The sequence below is a fragment of the Bufo bufo genome, chromosome 3 (genome assembly GCF_905171765.1).
Source record: "Bufo bufo chromosome 3, aBufBuf1.1, whole genome shotgun sequence".
In the NCBI taxonomy this organism is placed as follows: Eukaryota; Metazoa; Chordata; class Amphibia; order Anura; family Bufonidae; genus Bufo; species Bufo bufo.
In genome coordinates, this window is record NC_053391.1 from 407,730,256 (window position 1) to 407,750,146 (window position 19,891).

The 19,891-nt window shown below is 43.3% G+C and overlaps 1 protein-coding gene across 1 annotated transcript in view; it reads left to right on the top strand.

Annotated features, from left to right (window-relative positions):
- Positions 1–19,891, top strand: part of ATP2A3 (ATPase sarcoplasmic/endoplasmic reticulum Ca2+ transporting 3) — a 202,597-nt gene that overhangs the window by 108,490 nt on the left and 74,216 nt on the right. Inside the window, exons 6-8 of the mRNA XM_040424852.1 lie at positions 1,119–1,199; positions 6,110–6,195; positions 7,509–7,973. Of these exons, the coding sequence (XP_040280786.1) occupies positions 1,119–1,199; positions 6,110–6,195; positions 7,509–7,973 (632 nt within the window). The remainder of the gene's footprint in view (positions 1–1,118; positions 1,200–6,109; positions 6,196–7,508; positions 7,974–19,891) is intronic.

Genomic DNA, 19,891 nt, shown 5'->3' on the forward strand with positions numbered 1-19,891 from the left:
CACTGATGGTGGTTAGGAGACGCTGGGGGATAAATGTGAAAAAGTGATGACATACTGATGCCACACAGATCGAAGAATCGGTCAAATGGAATGCAATCCCAGAAAACACAGATTTAACACAGATGGAAATTCCATTTTTCAGACAGGACTTGGATGAGTTTCATATCACTCGTTTACAAGGGGCCTTAGGCCACAGTTGTTTAGCATCAGTATTTATAAGCCAAAAGTGGGTCCAAAAAGACTTGTACATTATTTCTATTATACATTCCCTGTGCAGGTTAAACTCCTGGTTTTGGCTTCCAAAAACTCATGCATAATAGCAGTGATTTTAATAGCGTAATAAAACATTCAAGTGCTGAGGCTCATCATGTAGGCCAGGGATCAACAACCTCCAGCACTCCAGCTGTTCTGAAACTACAACTCCCAGAATCCTCCTTTCACTTCTGTGGGATTTACAACAGCCAAGTAAGTCTGCATGCTGGGAGTTGTGGTTTCACAGCAGCTGGAGTGCCGAAGGTTGCTGATCTCTGATGTAGGTAGTGCGGTTTTTTTCTCATTCAGACAAGGTTTGTTCCTAATGTATTTCTGTTGCAGATTTTATCCCCAGATGTGTGGTAAAGCAGTTTCTTGTTTTTCAGTCAGCTTTGCTTAGCTGTGCAGATTACTTCTGAATTATCCTCCTAGGAAACCACATTTTTTCATTGCTAGGATTCATACACCTGCTGTAGGGCCAACCTAGCAATCTTTAACCTTCTACTTACTGAAATTATAACACATGTAGAAGCAAAACATTGTTATACACTAATCTATTGATTTGCATCAGTTCACAAATTATATCAATTGTAAGTTTGTTAAAGTGGGTCTATCAGTTGAGTATGCTGCCCTACGGAAGCATACAAGTACAGGTCTGCTGTATTCTTTCATCCCCCCCCCCCCCATTAGCCTGACCACAGAAAATAATTTTTTGGAATAATCTGTCATGTCCCTATTATACAAGTTGAGGTGTACTCAATAAACATAAAAATAGCATTTCTAGACAAATATAAAAGTATTTATCATTGCACATGTAGACTATATATGGTTGGAAAGCTACTTGAAACTGTCGATTTCATTTTTAGTTGGTGACAAAGTGCCTGCTGATATTCGTATTATTGAGATTCGATCTACAACCTTACGCGTTGATCAGTCTATTCTGACAGGTAAAAATTTACTCAAGTTATTGTATTGCCATAACATTAGACGTGTGATTTTATTATTTTTTTTTTCAATATACTCCTACATGGCATAGACAGACACCTATAATGTTTTTGATACATTTGTCTCATACTGAGAGTCGGTTAATACCATAACAAAAATGTTTGCTCAAGTGCCGTTTAAAAAAAGTCTTATACTGGGTTTACGACTTTTTAGGACAGCTTTCTGGCATATGAGGAAATAGCTCTTCCCCATAGTGTTTTGTGGTGTTTTGGTGGCATTTACATCAGCAGCATTGTTTTCCACATGCGGCATGATCTGGGTATGGTGTTTTTTTTCTGTCATTTTCCCATAGCCTTCTCTATAAGACATGAAAAACACATTACAAAGTGTCACTATATAAAAAAAATGCCACCAAAAATACTTGTAAAACTGCTATGAGTAATGCTTGACGCACATACAAGAGTACAAGCATTCAAAAAATAAGTGTTTATGTAAAAAAATCGAGCTGTTGCGTCCTGTTCTGGCCAACAGTAAATGCAGGGCAACCCTACGTTTTTGGATTTTGCTCAGAATATCTTTGGATATGTGGCATCACTTTGATGTACCAAAAGAAGCTTAAAAGGGTTATCTAACTTGTTATTACTTAATATTTCAACTTCTGCCTACTGCACCTGTGAAAAAAATCCATACTCACTTGCTCCCCACCCCTTAGTTCTGGCTCCCTGGCTTACTGTCTCCCTCACTGGTTTTCCAATCCCCATCTGTAAATTTCCGGAAGAACAGGGACACATGCACCACTGCAGCCAATGACTGGCCTCAATAGTGACTTTATCCAGCAGTGACTTGTTTCTTGGAGACACGTCACCTCTGAGGCCAGTCAATGGCTGCAGCAGCGCACGTGACCCTGTCCAAAGTTTACGGACAGGGACTGGAAGAATGAATGGAGCTTTTTTCCACAGGCCCATCATGCTGGGGTAGAAATTTTGGAAAGTAAAACCAAAAATAAATTTTTTACATTGCTAAGAGAGCCATCATTCACACCTCAGTGTTTTGGTCAGTGGTTTCTATCAGTGATTGTGAGCCAAAACCAGGATTGGAGCCTCCACAGACATAAGGTATAAGGAAAAGATCTGCACCTGTTCTGTGTTTAGAGCCGCACCTGGTTTTGGCTCAAAATCACTGATAGAACTGACTATGTGAATGAGGCATAACTCTTGGTGAGTGATTGCTGCAGTGAATCACTGGCGCTGAATACAATTCTACATTTTTAAGTTGACTGAAACTGCTATGTTGCCTTGCAGAGTCTCTTCAGGATTGTAGGATTGGTGGGGTCCCAGAAGTTGGCTGATCAAAAAGTGATTTTTATCACTTTATGAGAACTGTTTAAGTTGCCCCATCTCGTCAATTATGGCATATATCCACAGGTTCAAGTCCCACCTCTGAGACCCACTTCTATTTTGAGAATGGGACCATTTCGTCATTCACTCCAAGAACTCGCACTTACCAGACATTTACTCCATATCCTGCAGATATGCAATACATTTCTGGATAAGCATACCCCTTTAATGTTACACAAAGGGGAACATTTACTAATCTATTTACGCCACTTTTTTGTTGCACACCATTTGTGGAGTACAATTTGTGAATTTTCCAAGCTCGCGCAACTTTTCCAAAGTGGCTAGAAAAGGGGGCAACGGCATGGGCTGGGAAGCGGGCAGTCTGGTAGGCATGGCTCATTTAACATTTTTCACACTGTATTTTGGCATGGAGAATGGCTTAAATCTACACAAGCAAGAGGGCTGGAGTACAGTTAAGGCCTCAGGCACACGGCCATTCCATGCATTGGGGACTGCAATTTGCACGGGCAACATCTGTGTGGCGAGCGGGACGGATCGAGAGCCATTCAACTTGAATGGGTCCATGATCTGTCCGCACCGTAAATAAATAGAACATGTTGAATACGGTGCGGAGGCATGGACAGAAACACCACGGAAGCAATCTGTTCAGATCCGTGCTTCCGTTGCGCACCGTATCTCCCAGATTGCAGACCCATTCAACTGCTCTGTTTCATGGCCCTGCAAAAATCATAGATCATGCCCTATTCTTGTCTGTTTTGCGGACAAGAATAGGCATTTCTATAATGGGCCGCCCGTTCCGTTCCGCAAATTGCGCAACGCACGTGGGCGGCATACGTGTTTTTGTGCAATATGCGGTGTATGTATGTATGTATGTATGTATGTGTATATATATCTATCTATATATATATATATATATATATATATATATATATATATATATACAGTCTTGTGAAAAAATTAGGACACCCTTTGAAAGCATGTGGTTTTTTGTAACATTTTTAATAAATGGTTATTTCATCTCCGTTTCAACAATACAGAGAGATTAAAGTAATCCGACTAAACAAAGAAAACTGAAGAAAAGTCTTTTCAAGATCTTCTGTAAATGTCATTCTACAAAAATGCCTATTCTAACTGAGGAAAAAGATAGGACACCCTTGCCCCTAATAGCGAGTGTTACCTCCTTTGGCTGAAATAACTGCAGTGAGACGGTTCTTGTAGCCATCTACCAGTCTTCGACATCGGTCTGAGGAAATTTTACCCCACTCCTCAATGCAGAACTTTTTCAGCTGTGAGATGTTTGAGGGGTTTCTTGCACGTACAGCCCTTTTCAAGTCACCCCACAGCATCTCAATGGGATTCAAATCTGGACTTTGACTTGGCCATTCCAGGACTCTCCATTTCTTCTTTTTCAGCCAATCTTTGGTTGATTTACTAGTATGTTTTGGGTCATTGTCATGTTGCATGGTCCAGTTCCGCTTCAGCTTTAATTTTCTAACTGATGGTCTCACATGTTCTTCAAGCACCTTCTGATACACAGTAGAATTCATCGTGGATTCTATGATGGTGAGCTGACCAGGTCCTGCTGCAGCAAAGCAGCCCCAAACCATGACACTTCCACCTCCATGCTTCACAGTTGGTATGAGGTTCTTTTCTTGGAATGCTGTGTTTGGTTTACGCCAAACATGTCCTCTGCTGTTGTGTCCAAATAATTAAATTTTGGACTCATCTGTCCAAAGAACATTATTCCAGAAGTCCTGGTCTTTGTCAACTTTATCGCTGGCAAATGTCAGGCCTCTTTCACACTTGCGTTGTCCGGATCCGGCGTGTACTCCACTTGCCGGAATTACACTCCGGATCCGGAAAAACGCAAGTGTACTGAAAGCATTTGAAGACGGAACCGTCTTCCAAATGCTTTCAGTGTTACTATGGCACCCAGGACGCTATTAAAGTCCTGGTTGCCATAGTAGGAGCGGGGAGCGGGGGAGCGGTATACTTACAGTCCGTGCGGCTCCCGGGGCGCTCCAGAATGACGTCAGAGCGCCCCATGCGCATGGATGACGTGATCCATGCGATCACGTGATCCATGCGCTTGGGGCGCCCTGACGTCACTCTGGAGCGCCCGGGGAGCCGCACGGACGGTAAGTACACTGCTCCCCCGCTCCCCGCTACACTTACCATGGCTGTCAGGACTTTAGCGTCCCGGCAGCCATGGTAACCACTCTGAAAAAGCTAAATGTCGGCTCCGGCAATGCGCCGAAACGACGTTTAGCTTAAGGCCGGATCCGGATCAATGCCTTCCAATGGGCATTAATTCCGGATCCGGCCTTGCGGCAAGTGTTCCGGATTTTTGGCCGGAGCAAAAAGCGCAGCATGCTGCGGTATTTTCTCCGGCCAACAAACGTTCCGTACCGGAACTGAAGACATCCTGATGCATCCTGAACGGATTACTCTCCATTCAGAATGCATTAGGATAATCCTGATCAGGATTCTTCCGGCATAGAGCCCCGACGACGGAACTCTATGCCGGAAGACAATAACGCAGGTGTGAAAGAGCCCTCAGTCTGGCCTCGATGTTTCTCTTGGAAAGCAAAGGTTTCCTCCTTGCACACCTCCCATGCAAGTTAAACTTGTACAGTCTCTTTCTGATTGTAGAGGCATGTACTTCTACATCAACAGTAGCCAGAGCCTGCTGTAGTTCTCGAGATGACACTTTAGGGTTTTTGGATACCTCTTTTAGCATCTTGCGGTCTGCTCTTGGGGTGAACTTGCTGGGGCGACCAGTCCTGGGCATGTTGGCAGTTGTTTTGAAAGCCCTCCACTTGTAGACTATCTTCCGGACAGTGGAATGGCTGATTTCAAAATCTTTTGAGATCTTTTTAAATCCCTTCCCAGACTCATAGGCTGCTACAATTTTTTTTCTGAAGTCCTCTGACAGCTCTTTTGCTCTCACCATGGTGCTCACTCTCACTTCAACAGTCAGGAGCACACCAAACTAAATGTCTGAGGTTTAAATAGGGCAAGCCTCATTCAACATGCAGAGTAACGATCTACTAATTATGTGCACCTGGTGTGATATACCTGTGTGAGATCTGAGCCAATTTAAGAGGGAATACATGTGAGGGTGTCCTATCTTTTTCCTCAGTTAGAATAGGCATTTTTGTAGAATGACATTTACAGAAGATCTTGAAAAGACTTTTCTTCAGTTTTCTTTGTTTAGTTGGATTACTTTAATCTCTCTGTATTGTTGAAACGGAGATGAAATAACCATTTATTAAAAATGTTACAAAAAACCACATGCTTTCAAAGGGTGTCCTAATTTTTTCACATGACTGTGTGTATATATATATATATTTGTTCATCCATGTTAAATTATTTTATTTGCTTGGAAAATTGTCTGAGTTTAGCATAAGATAATTAGAAATGTAACTCCATTGTGTTTTATATTTTCTATTCAGTGTATGTAAGTTATTAGAAATTTTGCTTTACTGCCATATGCATTGCATACCCATGAAAGGCAGATAAAATCTGTATTAATGAATTATGCTATTGCACAGGAGAGTCGGTTTCAGTGATAAAACATACAGATCCAATCCCAGACCCAAGAGCTGTCAATCAGGACAAAAAGAATATGCTTTTCTCTGTGAGTAAAATCATTTATTTAATAATTGCTTTTATGCTATTAAAGGCAGTCTGTCAGCAATTGTTACCCACTGCGTGCTGACAGCACTAGGTAGGGGCTCTGTAGAATAGTACAAAAATACCTTTATTTTTTATTTTTATCATCAGCACTAATGTGAATGTGATCATTTAGTCTACTAGGGACTGCTCCTGCTAGTACCCTTGGTGGAACTTCATTGTGAAGTGCTTTCTGCATTGAGTTGCTTTGCAGACTCTCCCCTCTGCTCTTAGTGACTGTTTTATCATCCAGCAACAGACCAATATAGTTGTCATTAAGAGTGGATGGCTTCCGCAGCAGAACACACTTAGTGAAGCTCTGCTCTGGGCACTGAGTAGAATCTGGCAGAATAAAGATACATAATTACACTACTCCTGAAGAGAAAATCTCCACAAAAGGTATGTTTTCACTGCTCTCCCGAGCCCCTACCTAGTGCTGTCTAATGTTGCTAGGGTCTTAAAAACATCAGGGGCACATGCCAATGCACAAGTCCTATGTTTCCATCCCCCTACAAAAAAACTTTCTTCAAAAATTCTAATGACCTCATGAACCCTGAGCTGGAAACAAGGTGCTGTGCCAAAGAGCAGCTGCCTGTACAAATAATTGAGCCGATAGGCTGCAGACCCATTCATTTCAATCTGTATTTCAGTTCTGTGGCCCTGCAAAAAAAAGATAGAACATGTCCTTTTCTAGCCGGTATTTGCAGACAAGAATAGGAATTTCTATCATGGAGGAGGATGTTCCGTTCCGCAAAATGTGGAAGGCACGCGGCCGGTATCTGTGTTTTTCAGATCTGCAAATAACGGATACGATCATGTGAATAAACCCTAACTGTGAGAAAATAGGACTGTGTGAAGGAGCTCTCAGGGGGCATGAACAAAGTAATGTATATGGACCCTAACAGTCTAGTAGGACCCACTGCTTTCTTACCTTAGGAAAAATGCTATGCAGTGTTAACTTTTTATACATTGGAGGCACATAGAGCATGTCAAAAATATATTATACAAATTGTATAACCATTGGGCACAAAATCTCATCTCGTCAGAATATTTTCTGTTAGGCTTAGCAAACCAAGTTTATCTATTCACCTACTGTAGTTCAAATTGCAGTTTATAAACTTTGTCGCTTCTTCTCTTTCTGTCATAACCCCTCCCATGCCCCTCTGTCTCCACTTCAAACATTATGTAAAACCAGAAAGTACCGAATAATTTACATTTTATTTAATGGTTTCAATTATTTATGTGATTTGACTGCAATTGTTTTCACTGCTCTTTTAGGGAACCAATATCGCTGCTGGTAAAGCTGTTGGCATAGTGATTGCCACCGGTGTTTTCACAGAAATTGGGAAGATCAGAAACCAGATGGTTGCAACTGAGCCAGAGAGAACCCCACTACAACAGAAGCTGGATGAATTTGGACAACAACTATCAAAAGTCATCTCATTGGTCTGTGTGGCAGTTTGGGTCATCAACATCGGCCACTTTAATGACCCTGTTCATGGAGGCTCTTGGTTTCGTGGAGCTATATACTATTTCAAGATTGCTGTGGCTTTGGCTGTAGCTGCTATTCCTGAAGGCCTACCAGCTGTAATTACTACCTGTTTGGCTCTTGGTACACGTAGAATGGCTAAAAAGAATGCAATTGTGAGGAGTCTTCCATCGGTTGAGACCCTCGGCTGCACATCGGTCATCTGTTCAGATAAGACTGGTACCTTGACAACCAATCAGATGTCTGTGTCCAGGGTAAGTGAGCTAATAAAATTTGTGATTTTTATTTATTTATTTTTTGATTGCTAAAGAACTTACTAATCGGGGTGTTTCTAGGTGGTTGTTCAGGAGGGATTCTAATGCTATGCAATAGATGTTAAAATTAGTGATTTTAGTGTAGTATAACTAACTAACTATCAATTTAAAATGAACTTGAGATGGTCTGTTCCATGATTAGTAATTTATTTCCGCACAGTGCAGATATGAGAGAGAGTGAACTTATACTTACTTCACAAACTACCAAGAGATAGTTGTCTCTGGAGGCATCAGCCGACTAATGTTTAGGCTACTTTCACACTAGCGTTCGGGGTTCTGCTTCTGAGCCCGTTTGAAGGCTCTCATAAGCGGCCCCGAACGGATCCGTAGAGCCCCAATGCATTCTGAGTGGATGCGGATCCGCTCAGAATGCATCAGGATGGCTCCGCTTGGCCTCCGTTCCGCTCAGCAGGCGGACATCCGAACGCAGCTTGCAGCGTTCGGGTGTCCGCCTGGCCGTGCGGAGCCAAACGGATCCGTCCAGACTTACAATATAAGTCAATGGGGACGGATCCGTTTGAAGTTGACACAATATGGTGCAATTTCAAACGGATCCGTCCCCCATTGACTTTCAATGCAAAGTCTGGACGGATCCGTCTGACTAACTTTCACACTTAGATTTTTTTCTGAAATCTAATGCAGACGGATCCGTTCTGAACGGATCCCAACGTTTGCATTATAGGAGCGGATCCGTCTGTGCAGACACCAGACGGACCCGCTCCGAACGCAAGTGTAAAAGTAGCCTAAAATGGTAAAAGCAGGTGACAGATTCCCTTTAATTACATGCAATTACAAAAGTATTCAGACCCAGGTGCTGGTTTGAAAACTGTAGACTATTTTTCGTGGGACAACCCGTTTAATGTTCCAAATATGTAAAAGCAGACTCATCTGTTAAAAGGTAGTTGTAGCCTGGTATAATTGGCATGATTATGAGGGCTATAATTAACTGTAAATTATATTAGGATGGCCCAGAAAGGTATTTTGGGGTATGCATTTTCTGACACCTGCATCATCATTGCTGTTGTCCCTTGGAGACTAAGATAAGATTTTACTTGGTGTATGTATATATTACAGTCATGTTGTCCGGGTTCAGAGCTGAACCCAGACGTAAACTCCCCTTCACTCATTAACCATGTCTGGGTGGAGCTTAGGAGCATTTTTTGCTCCAATGCTCCCCCATGCCCTGTGCTGCATTGCCCAGGACAAGGGCCTTTTCTTTACTACCGGTGACGTATCGGGCTTCACATGGGTATACTATATGGAGACTTCCGCTTAGCAGTGAGCCTGGTCATGTCCCCGACACAAATGGGCGGTCTTTAGTGCTGTTCTAGGCTGTTTTACAGCATACTGAGAAAAAGCCGGAGACAACCCCTATAACCTTAAAGAGAACATGACAAAAACCTATTTAAATCAAGTTTTAATGTTAAACATATTTTTGTCCCATAAATTGTATATAAAACTGCAATTTCCACACAGGCCACCGGACCTAAAATATGCTAAGACATCCCATCTTTTGAGAGCAGCTACATGGGCTATATACACAATGTACAGGAGCTGACTCATTGACTTACAAGAAGAATTTTTGATGCATGCTCTGTAACCTGTGCAGAGGTCAGAAGGTAGCTGATAAGCTATGATATCACCTACTGTAAATGGTGAATTGTCTTATCTATAGCGAGGGGATACTTGTACCTAGCTACTGAAAAGTTACCTGGATAGGAAATCATGGCCTGATATTAGACCTGGTCACCAGTATGAACACTGCAGGATTATATAAAAAAATATATATATATAGGTAGTGATGTGGAAAACCCCCCCCACCAAAATTAAAAACAAAACAAAAACAAACAAACATGATGTAAACGATAGGTCATTTTCTGATGACACATTCCCTTAAACCCTTTCAATGCTGACCACAATGTTGACTAATGGAGGGTCACTTGCTGGACAGCCCGGAACTCAGCACATGCCTCCAGGCCTGTCCAGAAGTAATGTATGTTAGAACATACCTTAGGAAGCCTATGAGGCTCAGCCCCCAGGCTGGGTATCATAGGCGAACTGTCAGTGTAAAACTGACAGTTACAATACAGTACAATGAAGCATGTGTTGTACTGCGTTGGGAATAGGATCAGACCCTCAAAAGTCAAAGTCCCTTATTGGAACAAAAATAAAGAGTAAAATAAGTAAATAAAGAAACATGTTTTATAAAAATTTCAAGTTTCTAGTACCCTCAGCAAGCCTTGCCGTGTACCCATACAGCAGCTTATGTCTACATTTATGGCATTTTCGTACCCAGTAGAACCTGCCTAACAATTCAAGTAGTGTGGTTTGAGTCTCAGATCTGGACTGGACAGGTATATAGAAAACTAGACTCAGAGCCCATGGATGTTTTTTCTAATAAATATCAGAAGGTTTTGGAAGAAGGAGAATGCATAGGTATATTTTCTTCCAAACAGATTGAACACATGCCTCCCCAGTTTCCTTTAGTTCCTATATTCCATGCCTTACCCAAGGTTCATAAAGAGACTTTCTGCCTCCATTGAGGCCTATTATTTCCAGGATGGGGCCCCTTAAGGATAATTGGGTAGATAGCTTTTTACAAACTGTAGTACAGTGTATTCTGGGCTATATAAAGGTCACCACAGATCTGGTGAAGCAGATGGATGACATGCAGTGGAGGGAATACTCTTGGTTGTCTTGCTATGTTTTAGCCTTCTGTACTTCCATGAAACATGAAACAGCCATTACAGCATTAACTCAATCCTTGCTTTAATGGGAATAAAAGGTTAAGGAACAAGAAAAAACCAATGTGAATAAATAGAACTGTAAAGAAAGCAATAAATGACTAAAATAAAGCATTTAAATCACTAAAACAAGAGGTTAGCGAGGAAGCACTGAAAAACTATAAGGAAAAAAATTGAATATGTAAAAATCTAATAAAAGCGGACAAACTAGAGACCGAGAGATTAATTGCCAAAGAGATCAAAACTAACCCTAAAATGTTCTTCAATTATATAAATGGTAAAAAGTATAAATCTGAAGGTGTCGGCCCTTTACAGAGTGATGAGGGGGGAGTTGCAGATAGCGATGAGGAGAAAGCAAAGCAAAGCGTCGTTGATCCAGGGAGTTATTCTGATTGGAGTTGGGAAGGAATTTTTTTCCTGGGATCTACTTTCCCATCGTAGAAAAAAAATTGGCTTCTACGTCAGTTTTTTTTTTTTTTGCCTTCCTTTGGATCTACTGGCAGGATAACAGGCTGAACTGGATGGACAAATGTCTTTTTTTCGACCTTATAAACTATGTTACTATATTAATTTACTTCTTATACGTTGGAAATTAGGGAGTATATTTTGTATATTACCTGTTTTCTTTTGCAGCAGTTATTTTTCATTTAACAGGGTTGCCTAATGGACACTTCTCTTTCACCTTCGCTTGTGAATTTGTACATGTGGTATTGTGAAAGGAATTTTTGTATTCTCCTTCCAACCCATTTATTGACAGTATAGTGTGGTATGGAAGGTACATCGACGACCACCTCCTTATTTGCTTGGATTACTGACTTTGTTACTCTTTCCACTCTTTTTTCACCAACTGATATCTTACTGTCCAAAACGTAACCTGTAAGTTGCTTATATTTCTATCCTTCTTAGACTCGCAGTCTCTCTCTCGCTCTGTTTCTGTGATTATGTCCAATGTCTCCATACCCCTCTTTTTTTCTCTTCAGCACAGTGATAACATTTGGCTACGTGTGATGGCTAGTGATCTGCAGTACTAGAGGCAGGCCGCTATTACCAGGATAGTCTGACATCATTTCTACATATAAATCCACTTGTCTTGTTTAACAGTATGTACAATTTCAATCCATTTACTGTAGCTGCAGCTGCAATTCCTAAATGGACTTTAGAAGAAAAGTGACCTTCTGAGCCTCAGGGTTAAGCCTGAGTGTTAAAACCAAAGTAATCCTCGTTATAAATCATGTAAGCGACCTGAAAGCCAGGGTGATAATTATGAAATAGTTTCCATTTTCACTCTCATTATTCCATTCATCATTTGCTCTTAGAGGCTGAATAGGTTTTAGAAGAAACTGGCAGAATCCAATTTTTATAGCAGTTTATACATTTTTTCTAAAGCCTAGGGCTGAGTGATTATACCAAAATAAAAACTGCGATTAATTGAAGAATTTACTTCGATTACCATTAATGAACAATTATTTTGTGTTAGTTATTTCCCCTCATAGTTCAAGGACAATAGAGTCGGGTGTTTGACCAGTATCCATGTTTTTGTCGATCTGTGGTTTGCGGACCACAAAACACATACAGTCTGGTTGTGACACCTTGTTCACACATCAGTGATTTCTCACTGACCTTGTTTCAGTGGAAAAACCACGAAGACATGGTCTGTTTTAGTCCGTGATGCAGACCAAACGCCCCCCTTTAAAGTCTACGGGTCTGTAAAAAACCATAGACACATCACAAACAGCATCCATGTTGTGTCTGTTATTTTTCACTGACCACTGATAGGACATGTTGTGGAAATTCATTTTCAGCTGAGCAGTGTGGAATTCGGATGACACATGGGACAAAAAATGGACACATGGACCAGACCAAGTTTGCGGACATCTTCCGGATAAGCCACTGACCATCTTGTCACTAATGTCATAATGGACGCGAATGTCATGTGTGAATAAGGCCTAATGTGTGTGGAGATGGGAAGGGAGTCCTGCGTCACTCAGTTTTCTGCTCCACAAGGCCAGGGCAGCATAACTATAGAGGAGGGTAGGGGTGGACTGGGAACTAAAAAATGCCCCATTTTGTAGTCTGGTCCTGTCTTCCTACTCCAGTTGCCTCAGGATGGCGATACAGTTGAATTCAGGAGTCGGGAAGGGAGCATCAGATCATTACTTATCTTGCTGTTGGCTGTAAGGAGGGTTTAAGCTGCCTTCTGGGCATTGGTCCACTGGGAGGTTTCCGTGTAGGGTCCAGTGGTGTAACTACCGGGGAAGCAACTGCTTCGGGGCCCGTGCTGACGAAGGGGCCCGGCCGCCCAGGAGCAGTGTTTCAGACAGTCTTAGTTCCAAGCTGGGCCGACCCCTTCACATACTATTTGTTGACGGTCACATTGGGGTCTTGCGCCAGGCCTGTTGTCCATCATCCATTCCACTTCACCCCACCTCCACCTCCAGACTGTGCCTGCATAGCTAGAGAAAAGTACAAGCCAGCAGGGGCAGTGCACTAGGCTAATTAAGCCTGTCCACCAAGTTCCTGACCTAAAGAAGAAGGGATAGTCAGACGGGAGAAGCAGCGCGGCAGGCAAGAGGAGTAGCACAGCAGCGCACATCACTCGGCTTTTCAGGTATGTGCGCACTGCCTGTGCCCCCCTGGCCCTTGCCTGCAGCCAAGTTCTGGGCATGATGAGGAGGGAGGGCAGTGGGCATGCAGGGCAGGGTGGAGTAGAAGAGACTGTGGAGTCCTGGACTCTGTGTGAGTCTTAGAGAGTAGAGGAAAGCAGGCCAGGTACAGCAGATTGCAGGCAGTGTAGCTGCCACAGCCACCCCAGCCTCCTGTATTATATGCATCTCTGGTATAGTACAGAACAGAAGGCTGGCACAAGGAGTGGGCAGAGGCTGGGATGGCTACCTGCCAGGTAGACATTCTAGCCTCTGCCCACTCATTCCTGTGCCAGCCTTCTGTAATAAAGTATGCGGTACATGGCAGCCTCCCCTCTCTGCTCACTGTTCTGCCATCTACTACTGCCTATTTTGGCACTTTTATATATGCACACGTGATGGCAGGATGGTCCTGGGCTGGCATCGGGTGTGCACTCATATGTGCCATAATAAGCGCTAGTACACAGCAGGCAGAAAGGGGAGGCTGCCATGTACTGAAAGCTATAGACAGGAGGCTGGCAGAGATGGGGATGAAAGTTCAAATCATCCCCCTTCCCAATGTTTTATATAAAGATAAATAAACATATAAAAAAAAAAATCTTCACTATTAAAATATAAAAATACTAAAAACACGATTTTGGTGACCAACTCCCCTCCCACCTCCCCCAACACACACACACCAAACAAATTTTTTTTTAATAAGGCCCCATGGGCACGACTGTATGCCATACATACAGTCCGTGAGCGGGCCTGTGGTGGTGGGCCGATACAAAAATTTGCTGTGGGGCCCAGTCACTTCTAGCTATGCCTCTGGTAGGGTCTATAGCCAGTCCACCTTGGAGAAGGATAATTTTATTCTAGGCATACATAGGGCTAAGGGCACTACTACTAACATGTATATTTCGGGCACAACCTACTGCATAAAGTAGTAGCAGCAGTAGTAGTAGTAGTAGTAGTAGTAGTAGTAGGTCACCGACTGTACATGTGCTGATAAGAGAAACTCTGACCCACCGACCTTCCAGAAAGCTCCATATTAATTACCAGAGCAGGAGAGCGGAGCAAGCACAGACAGGCCTGCCGCCTCAGCAGAGAGACAGGCTGCAGATGGAGTGATGCTAGGAGACAGGAGTCGGATACAGATGGCGCAAAGGGAGGAGGAGGAGCAGCGAGCACAGATGGAGCAATAAGACAACGTGGAGGAGGTGGACTGCGGGAGTATTACATAAACATCAGTGGGGCCATGCCGCATATAACCGAACTGAAATAACCAACATAGTTGTAGTAATCGTCATGTTTTTTTTTTGTGTCTATTGGAAATACCTTATTTTGTAAGATGCAGATGCTATGATGTTCACCCAACACATTTAGCTATGTTGCCCTTTTGCCTTGCCTTTCCAATACTTTAAGTTATTGGTTTGGATTGATGATTGATGTATTTCTCTGACCAGGAGTTGAGGCTCCAAAGAAACACATACAAATCAAACCAATGAATATTACTCCTTTTCATGGGCAGACTGGCCATAGAGGGCCACCCAAGCCCTCCTCTTAGCTAGCCAGGTACATAAAGATCTGACACTCTCAACCTATCTGGTTCTGCTGAGGTAGTATTTTGTGCTGCAATGTGGTATTTTGTTCTGCACTACTACCTACTTCTGTTGCCCCACCTTCTGTCAATTTTGACCCACCTACAACATGGGACCACTTTTAGTTTTTTGTTTATTTCCAGGGCCACTTTAAATTTCCAGTCTGTCACTGCTCCTGTTTTTATGTTCACCATATTAAGGCTGAATTCACATCGGGGTTGAAGGTTCCATTAGGGGCCTCTGTCGTAGATTCTGTCAAAATTGGCAGGCAAAATAGTGTAACATGCATGGGTTCCATCAGGTAATGTTGGCGTCTGTCATGTGACAGATTTGTTTTTTGCTTCTATTATGTTTTGCTGTTTCTGTGACCGAGCAAAGCCTTTTTTAATGCCTACCTGAATGGCTTAGGTGTATTGGTAAAGCAGTGATTTCACGCCTTGAGGCCTCTTGCACACAAATGTTATGCATCCATTCCGTGCATTAGGGACCGCAATTTGCGGTCCCCAATGCACGGGCAACGTCCGTACGGCGGCTAGGATGGATCGAGACCCATTCAACTTGAATGGGTCCGCAATCCGTCCCCACCGCAAAAAAAATAGAACAAGTTATTATTTTTTTTTCAGTGCGGAGGCACAGACAGAAACACCACGGAAGCACTCCATAGTGCTTCTGTGGGGTCCTGATCCGTGCTTCCGTAACGCATCTCTGTGATTGCGGTGTCCGCACCCGTGATGCGGAGTGCTCACGGGCCGGTGCCTGTGTATTGCGGACCCACCGTATGCAGGCTGCAGTACGGCCACGGACACACAATGTTCGTGTGCAAGAGGCCTGAGGCAGAGGCTGGTGGATTTCAGTGAGGTTGATGCATGAGGATAGATTGACCCATCAGATGTAGGCTGTGCTCACACTGTTCACCCATAAATTCCCTTGAACTAATTCATATAGTAAGTAAAAGCAAACAATATTATGTTAGATTTCATCTTTATTATATATTAACACGAAAAAACCCATGCCCCATGAAATTAAAAAAACATTACAAGAGGGGATAAAGCTATCAATAGCATGAATATTGTATATTGAATATTTTTTTTTTTAAACTCGTTTTATTGAAAATTAACAATAAGCATGGTTCAGCATATTTTGGAGCATTGACACCCCACGCAGGGGGGTCTCCAGCTCCACATAGTACAAACGTGATACATAATGTGTCAGGTGATTCTCAGCAATATTTCGCTACTTGGCATCAAACAATACAGCATATCTACTTTCTAGTGTTTAGACATTTAATGCAATGCTACCCTCCGACACAGAGTGCAAGTGCACAGGTTGCAAGGAATGATTTGAAGAGCACCACTCTCCCCACACTTTCTGAAATTTCCCTGGGCATTTTCTATGTATGTATACTACTTTTTCCATATTCATTGCATGGTTCATCAAGGTCTTCCATTGGTTCACTGTGGGGACTCTATCCGCCATCCACCTCAATGCTACAGCCTTCCTAGCCAGGAAGAGGGCTTCCCCTAGGAATATTCTCTGGTGATGTGTCCACTGTTCCTCCTCTAATATCCCTAGGATACATATTTTTGGGCAGGCTCCTATCGATACAGGCACTATCGTAGACAGAATCTCTAAAACCTTATTCCAAAATACTTGTAAGTGTCTGCATCCCCATATCAAGTGCCAGAAATCAGCGCTCCCCTCTTGACATCTATGGCAACTGCTGCTAGGTAGTCTCCCCATCTTATAGAGCCTGAGGGGGGTTAAGTAGCTTCTATGCAATATGAATAATTGTATCAGTTTATTATTTACCGACGGGGAAACCTTAGTGGGTACCAACATAGCCTCCTCCCATTCTTCAGCATCAAGAGTTGGGATATTAACCTTCCATTTCGCTTCTACTTCCAATGGCTGAAGAATCATGCGATCACCTAGTAAATATGTGTACAGTATAGAGATAATGCCCTTAGGTCCCTGCGATCTTAGCACCCCTATCAGAGGATATTTGGAAATACTGCGACCTGTCCCTCTAAACTGATCATTTAGGGCGTGCCGTAACTGAAGGTACCGAAAAAACAAAGAATGGGGAATCTCAAATTTCTCCTGTAGTTGTTGCAAAGTTCGTAATACGCCCTCTTCATACAGCTCAGCTAATGTCAACACTCCGCATCCCTTCCATATCCCTGCACCCTCCAATGTTTCCAAGTGCGGCCACATGGGATTGTCCCAGAGCGGGATTGCATCTGGTAAATCTGCATACGAATTTAATTTGGCTGCTTTCCATATTTGGTTAGCCAGTCTATGAGCAGGAAGTAGTTTCCTGGATACTGTACTTGGGGACTCCAAGACAGGCCACAGATTAGAGAGATTAAGATATTCCCTCAACCAATATTCCGGTCCTGGTAGTTCTCCCTGTTTGACCCATGCCGCTATATATTTCAACTGGCCGGCTAAGTAATATAGAAAAAAATCGGGTAGAGCCGCTCCCCCCCTCGTCTTAGACCTCTGTAATACTTTCTGCGAGAGCTTCCTCCTAGCCTTTCCCCACACAAACGCCGTTATCAGGGAGTGCAGCCTGTCAAAGAAGGCCTTTGGTACCGGGGCGCATGCATGTGACAGGAGATACAGGCCCTTGGGGAGCAGAATCATTTTAACTAGGTTCAATCTCCCCATCACCGAAATCGGTAATGCCTTCCAAGTTTTAAATTTATCAATAAATAAGGACTCTATCGGTTCTATATTTCTCGTCACAGACACTCCAGGGTCCCTTGTGATCACGATGCCAAGATACTTAAACTGGTCCACTACCGGTAAATTATGTATACTCTCCGGCCACCCATGATCCCAAAGAGGCATAATAGCTGACTTCGTCCAGTTTATGAGCAAGCCCGAGTATGTGCCAAATTTCCCTATTACCTCAATTGCTCTGGGCAGAGTCAGCTCAGGCTCGTCCATAAACAGAAGGAGATCATCTGCATATAAGCCTATCTTCTCCTCTCTGTCTCCTCTAGAGATCCCCATGAAGGACCTGTCCTGCCTCACTCTTAATGCCAAATGTTCGATTACCACCGCAAACAAAAGGGGGGAGAGGGGGCATCCTTGTCTAGTACCTCTATGCAGAGTAAATGAATCTGACATGGTGCCATTTACTAGTATATTTGCCTTAGGTCTCTGGTACAGTATCTCCACCCATCTTATGAACCCTGGGCCAAACCCGAATTCCTTCAGGATCCGAAACAGGAAAGGCCACTCCACAGAGTCAAAGGCCTTAGCCGTGTCAAGTGATGCCATGGCCCATTCACGCCCCTCCGCCACTCCTACCTGAGCAATAACCTGAGCTCTCCTGATATTGTCAGAGGTGGTCCTCCCCGGCATGAATCCCGCCTGATCCTGGTGTACTATAGACGTTATTACTTTATTTAAACGAGAGGCTAATAATCTGGTTAGAATTTTGTAGTCTAAATTGAGCAACGAAATCGGCCTGTAAGAGCCACATACAGTTGGATCCTTGTCTGGCTTTAATATAACAACAATAGTTGCATCATATAAGGTCTCGGGCAGTTGGTGACGCTGGAATGATGCTGAGTACAGCTTAAGGAGTTGGGGGCTAAGAGTTTCACTATATCTAGAATAAACTTCAATTGGGATCCCATCCGGGCCCGGTGCTTTCCCAGTTGGTATGTCATGCATGGCTAGCTGGATTTCTTCCAGAGTTATATCCTTGTCCAGGAGGGTCACTTCCGCCTCGCTGAGCTTAGGATGTTCCACCTCTGAAATATAGTTACTTAACTCCCTCTCCGTGTAGTTAGCTGCTGTGCTGTACAGCGATTGATAAAACCGTTTGAAAGCGTCAAGTATTCTCTGCCCGGATTCCTCCAATTGTCCCTCAGGGTTCAGAATTCGAAGTACCGGGGGGGACGACTGGTTGGCTCTAGCAATCTGAGCTAAAAGCTTACCCGCTCTATCACCAGATTCAAATGACTGTTGCTTCATAAAGAACATTTTGCGTTCACTTTTCTCCTTAAGATGCATCATATACTCCCTTCCTCTAGTCATCCACTCTATCCTATTCCCTTCTGTGGGGTCCGAACAAAACAATACCTCCGCCTCCCTACATTTATTATGCAATTCTACTTCCTGGCGGGACGTGTCCTTTTTTACATAGGATATTGAGGACTTCAGACATCCCCTCAGGAAGGCCTTCAGGGTGTCCCACAATAACAATTCCTCTGTTTCATCTCCCTGCACATCCAGGAATACTCTCAGCTGATCGGGGATTCTATCATTTTTTGTCAATAAAGAGAGCCAGAAGGGATGTATTCTCATCTTCCCCCCTCTAGATGCAATCCCGGGAGTGTCAAAACGTGCCACAACTGCAGCATGATCTGAGGGTCCCCGCGACTCATAGTTAATTGCAATCAAGTCCGTATAACTAGCAGCATTTCCCAGGACATAGTCAATTCTCGAGAGTGCCCCCCTAGCGGGAGTGAAACAGGAGTATTCCCTCAACTGCGGGTTTCTAATCCTCCACATATCTATCCATCCCATTTCTGCAGCAATTCTAAACAGAGTGGTCGTCGAGTGGACCCCAGTCTCTCTCCCTTCAGGCGGTCTAAATCTATCTACCTCTTCCTGCATTACCATATTAAAGTCTCCCATGCAAATCAGCCGGGCTGAGGGATATTGCGCCGCAAACCCCAGGATAACATGAAGGAGTGAAATACTCGCCGGGGGGGGATTATATATGTTAATTATTACATACGGGATGTGGTCAATAAAGCCATACGCCAGTATATATTGTCCCTCCGGATCAGCAACTGACTGCTGCGGTTCCCACAGGAGGCCCTTGCGCACTAATATAGCCGCGCCTCTAGAATTTGATGAGCCATATG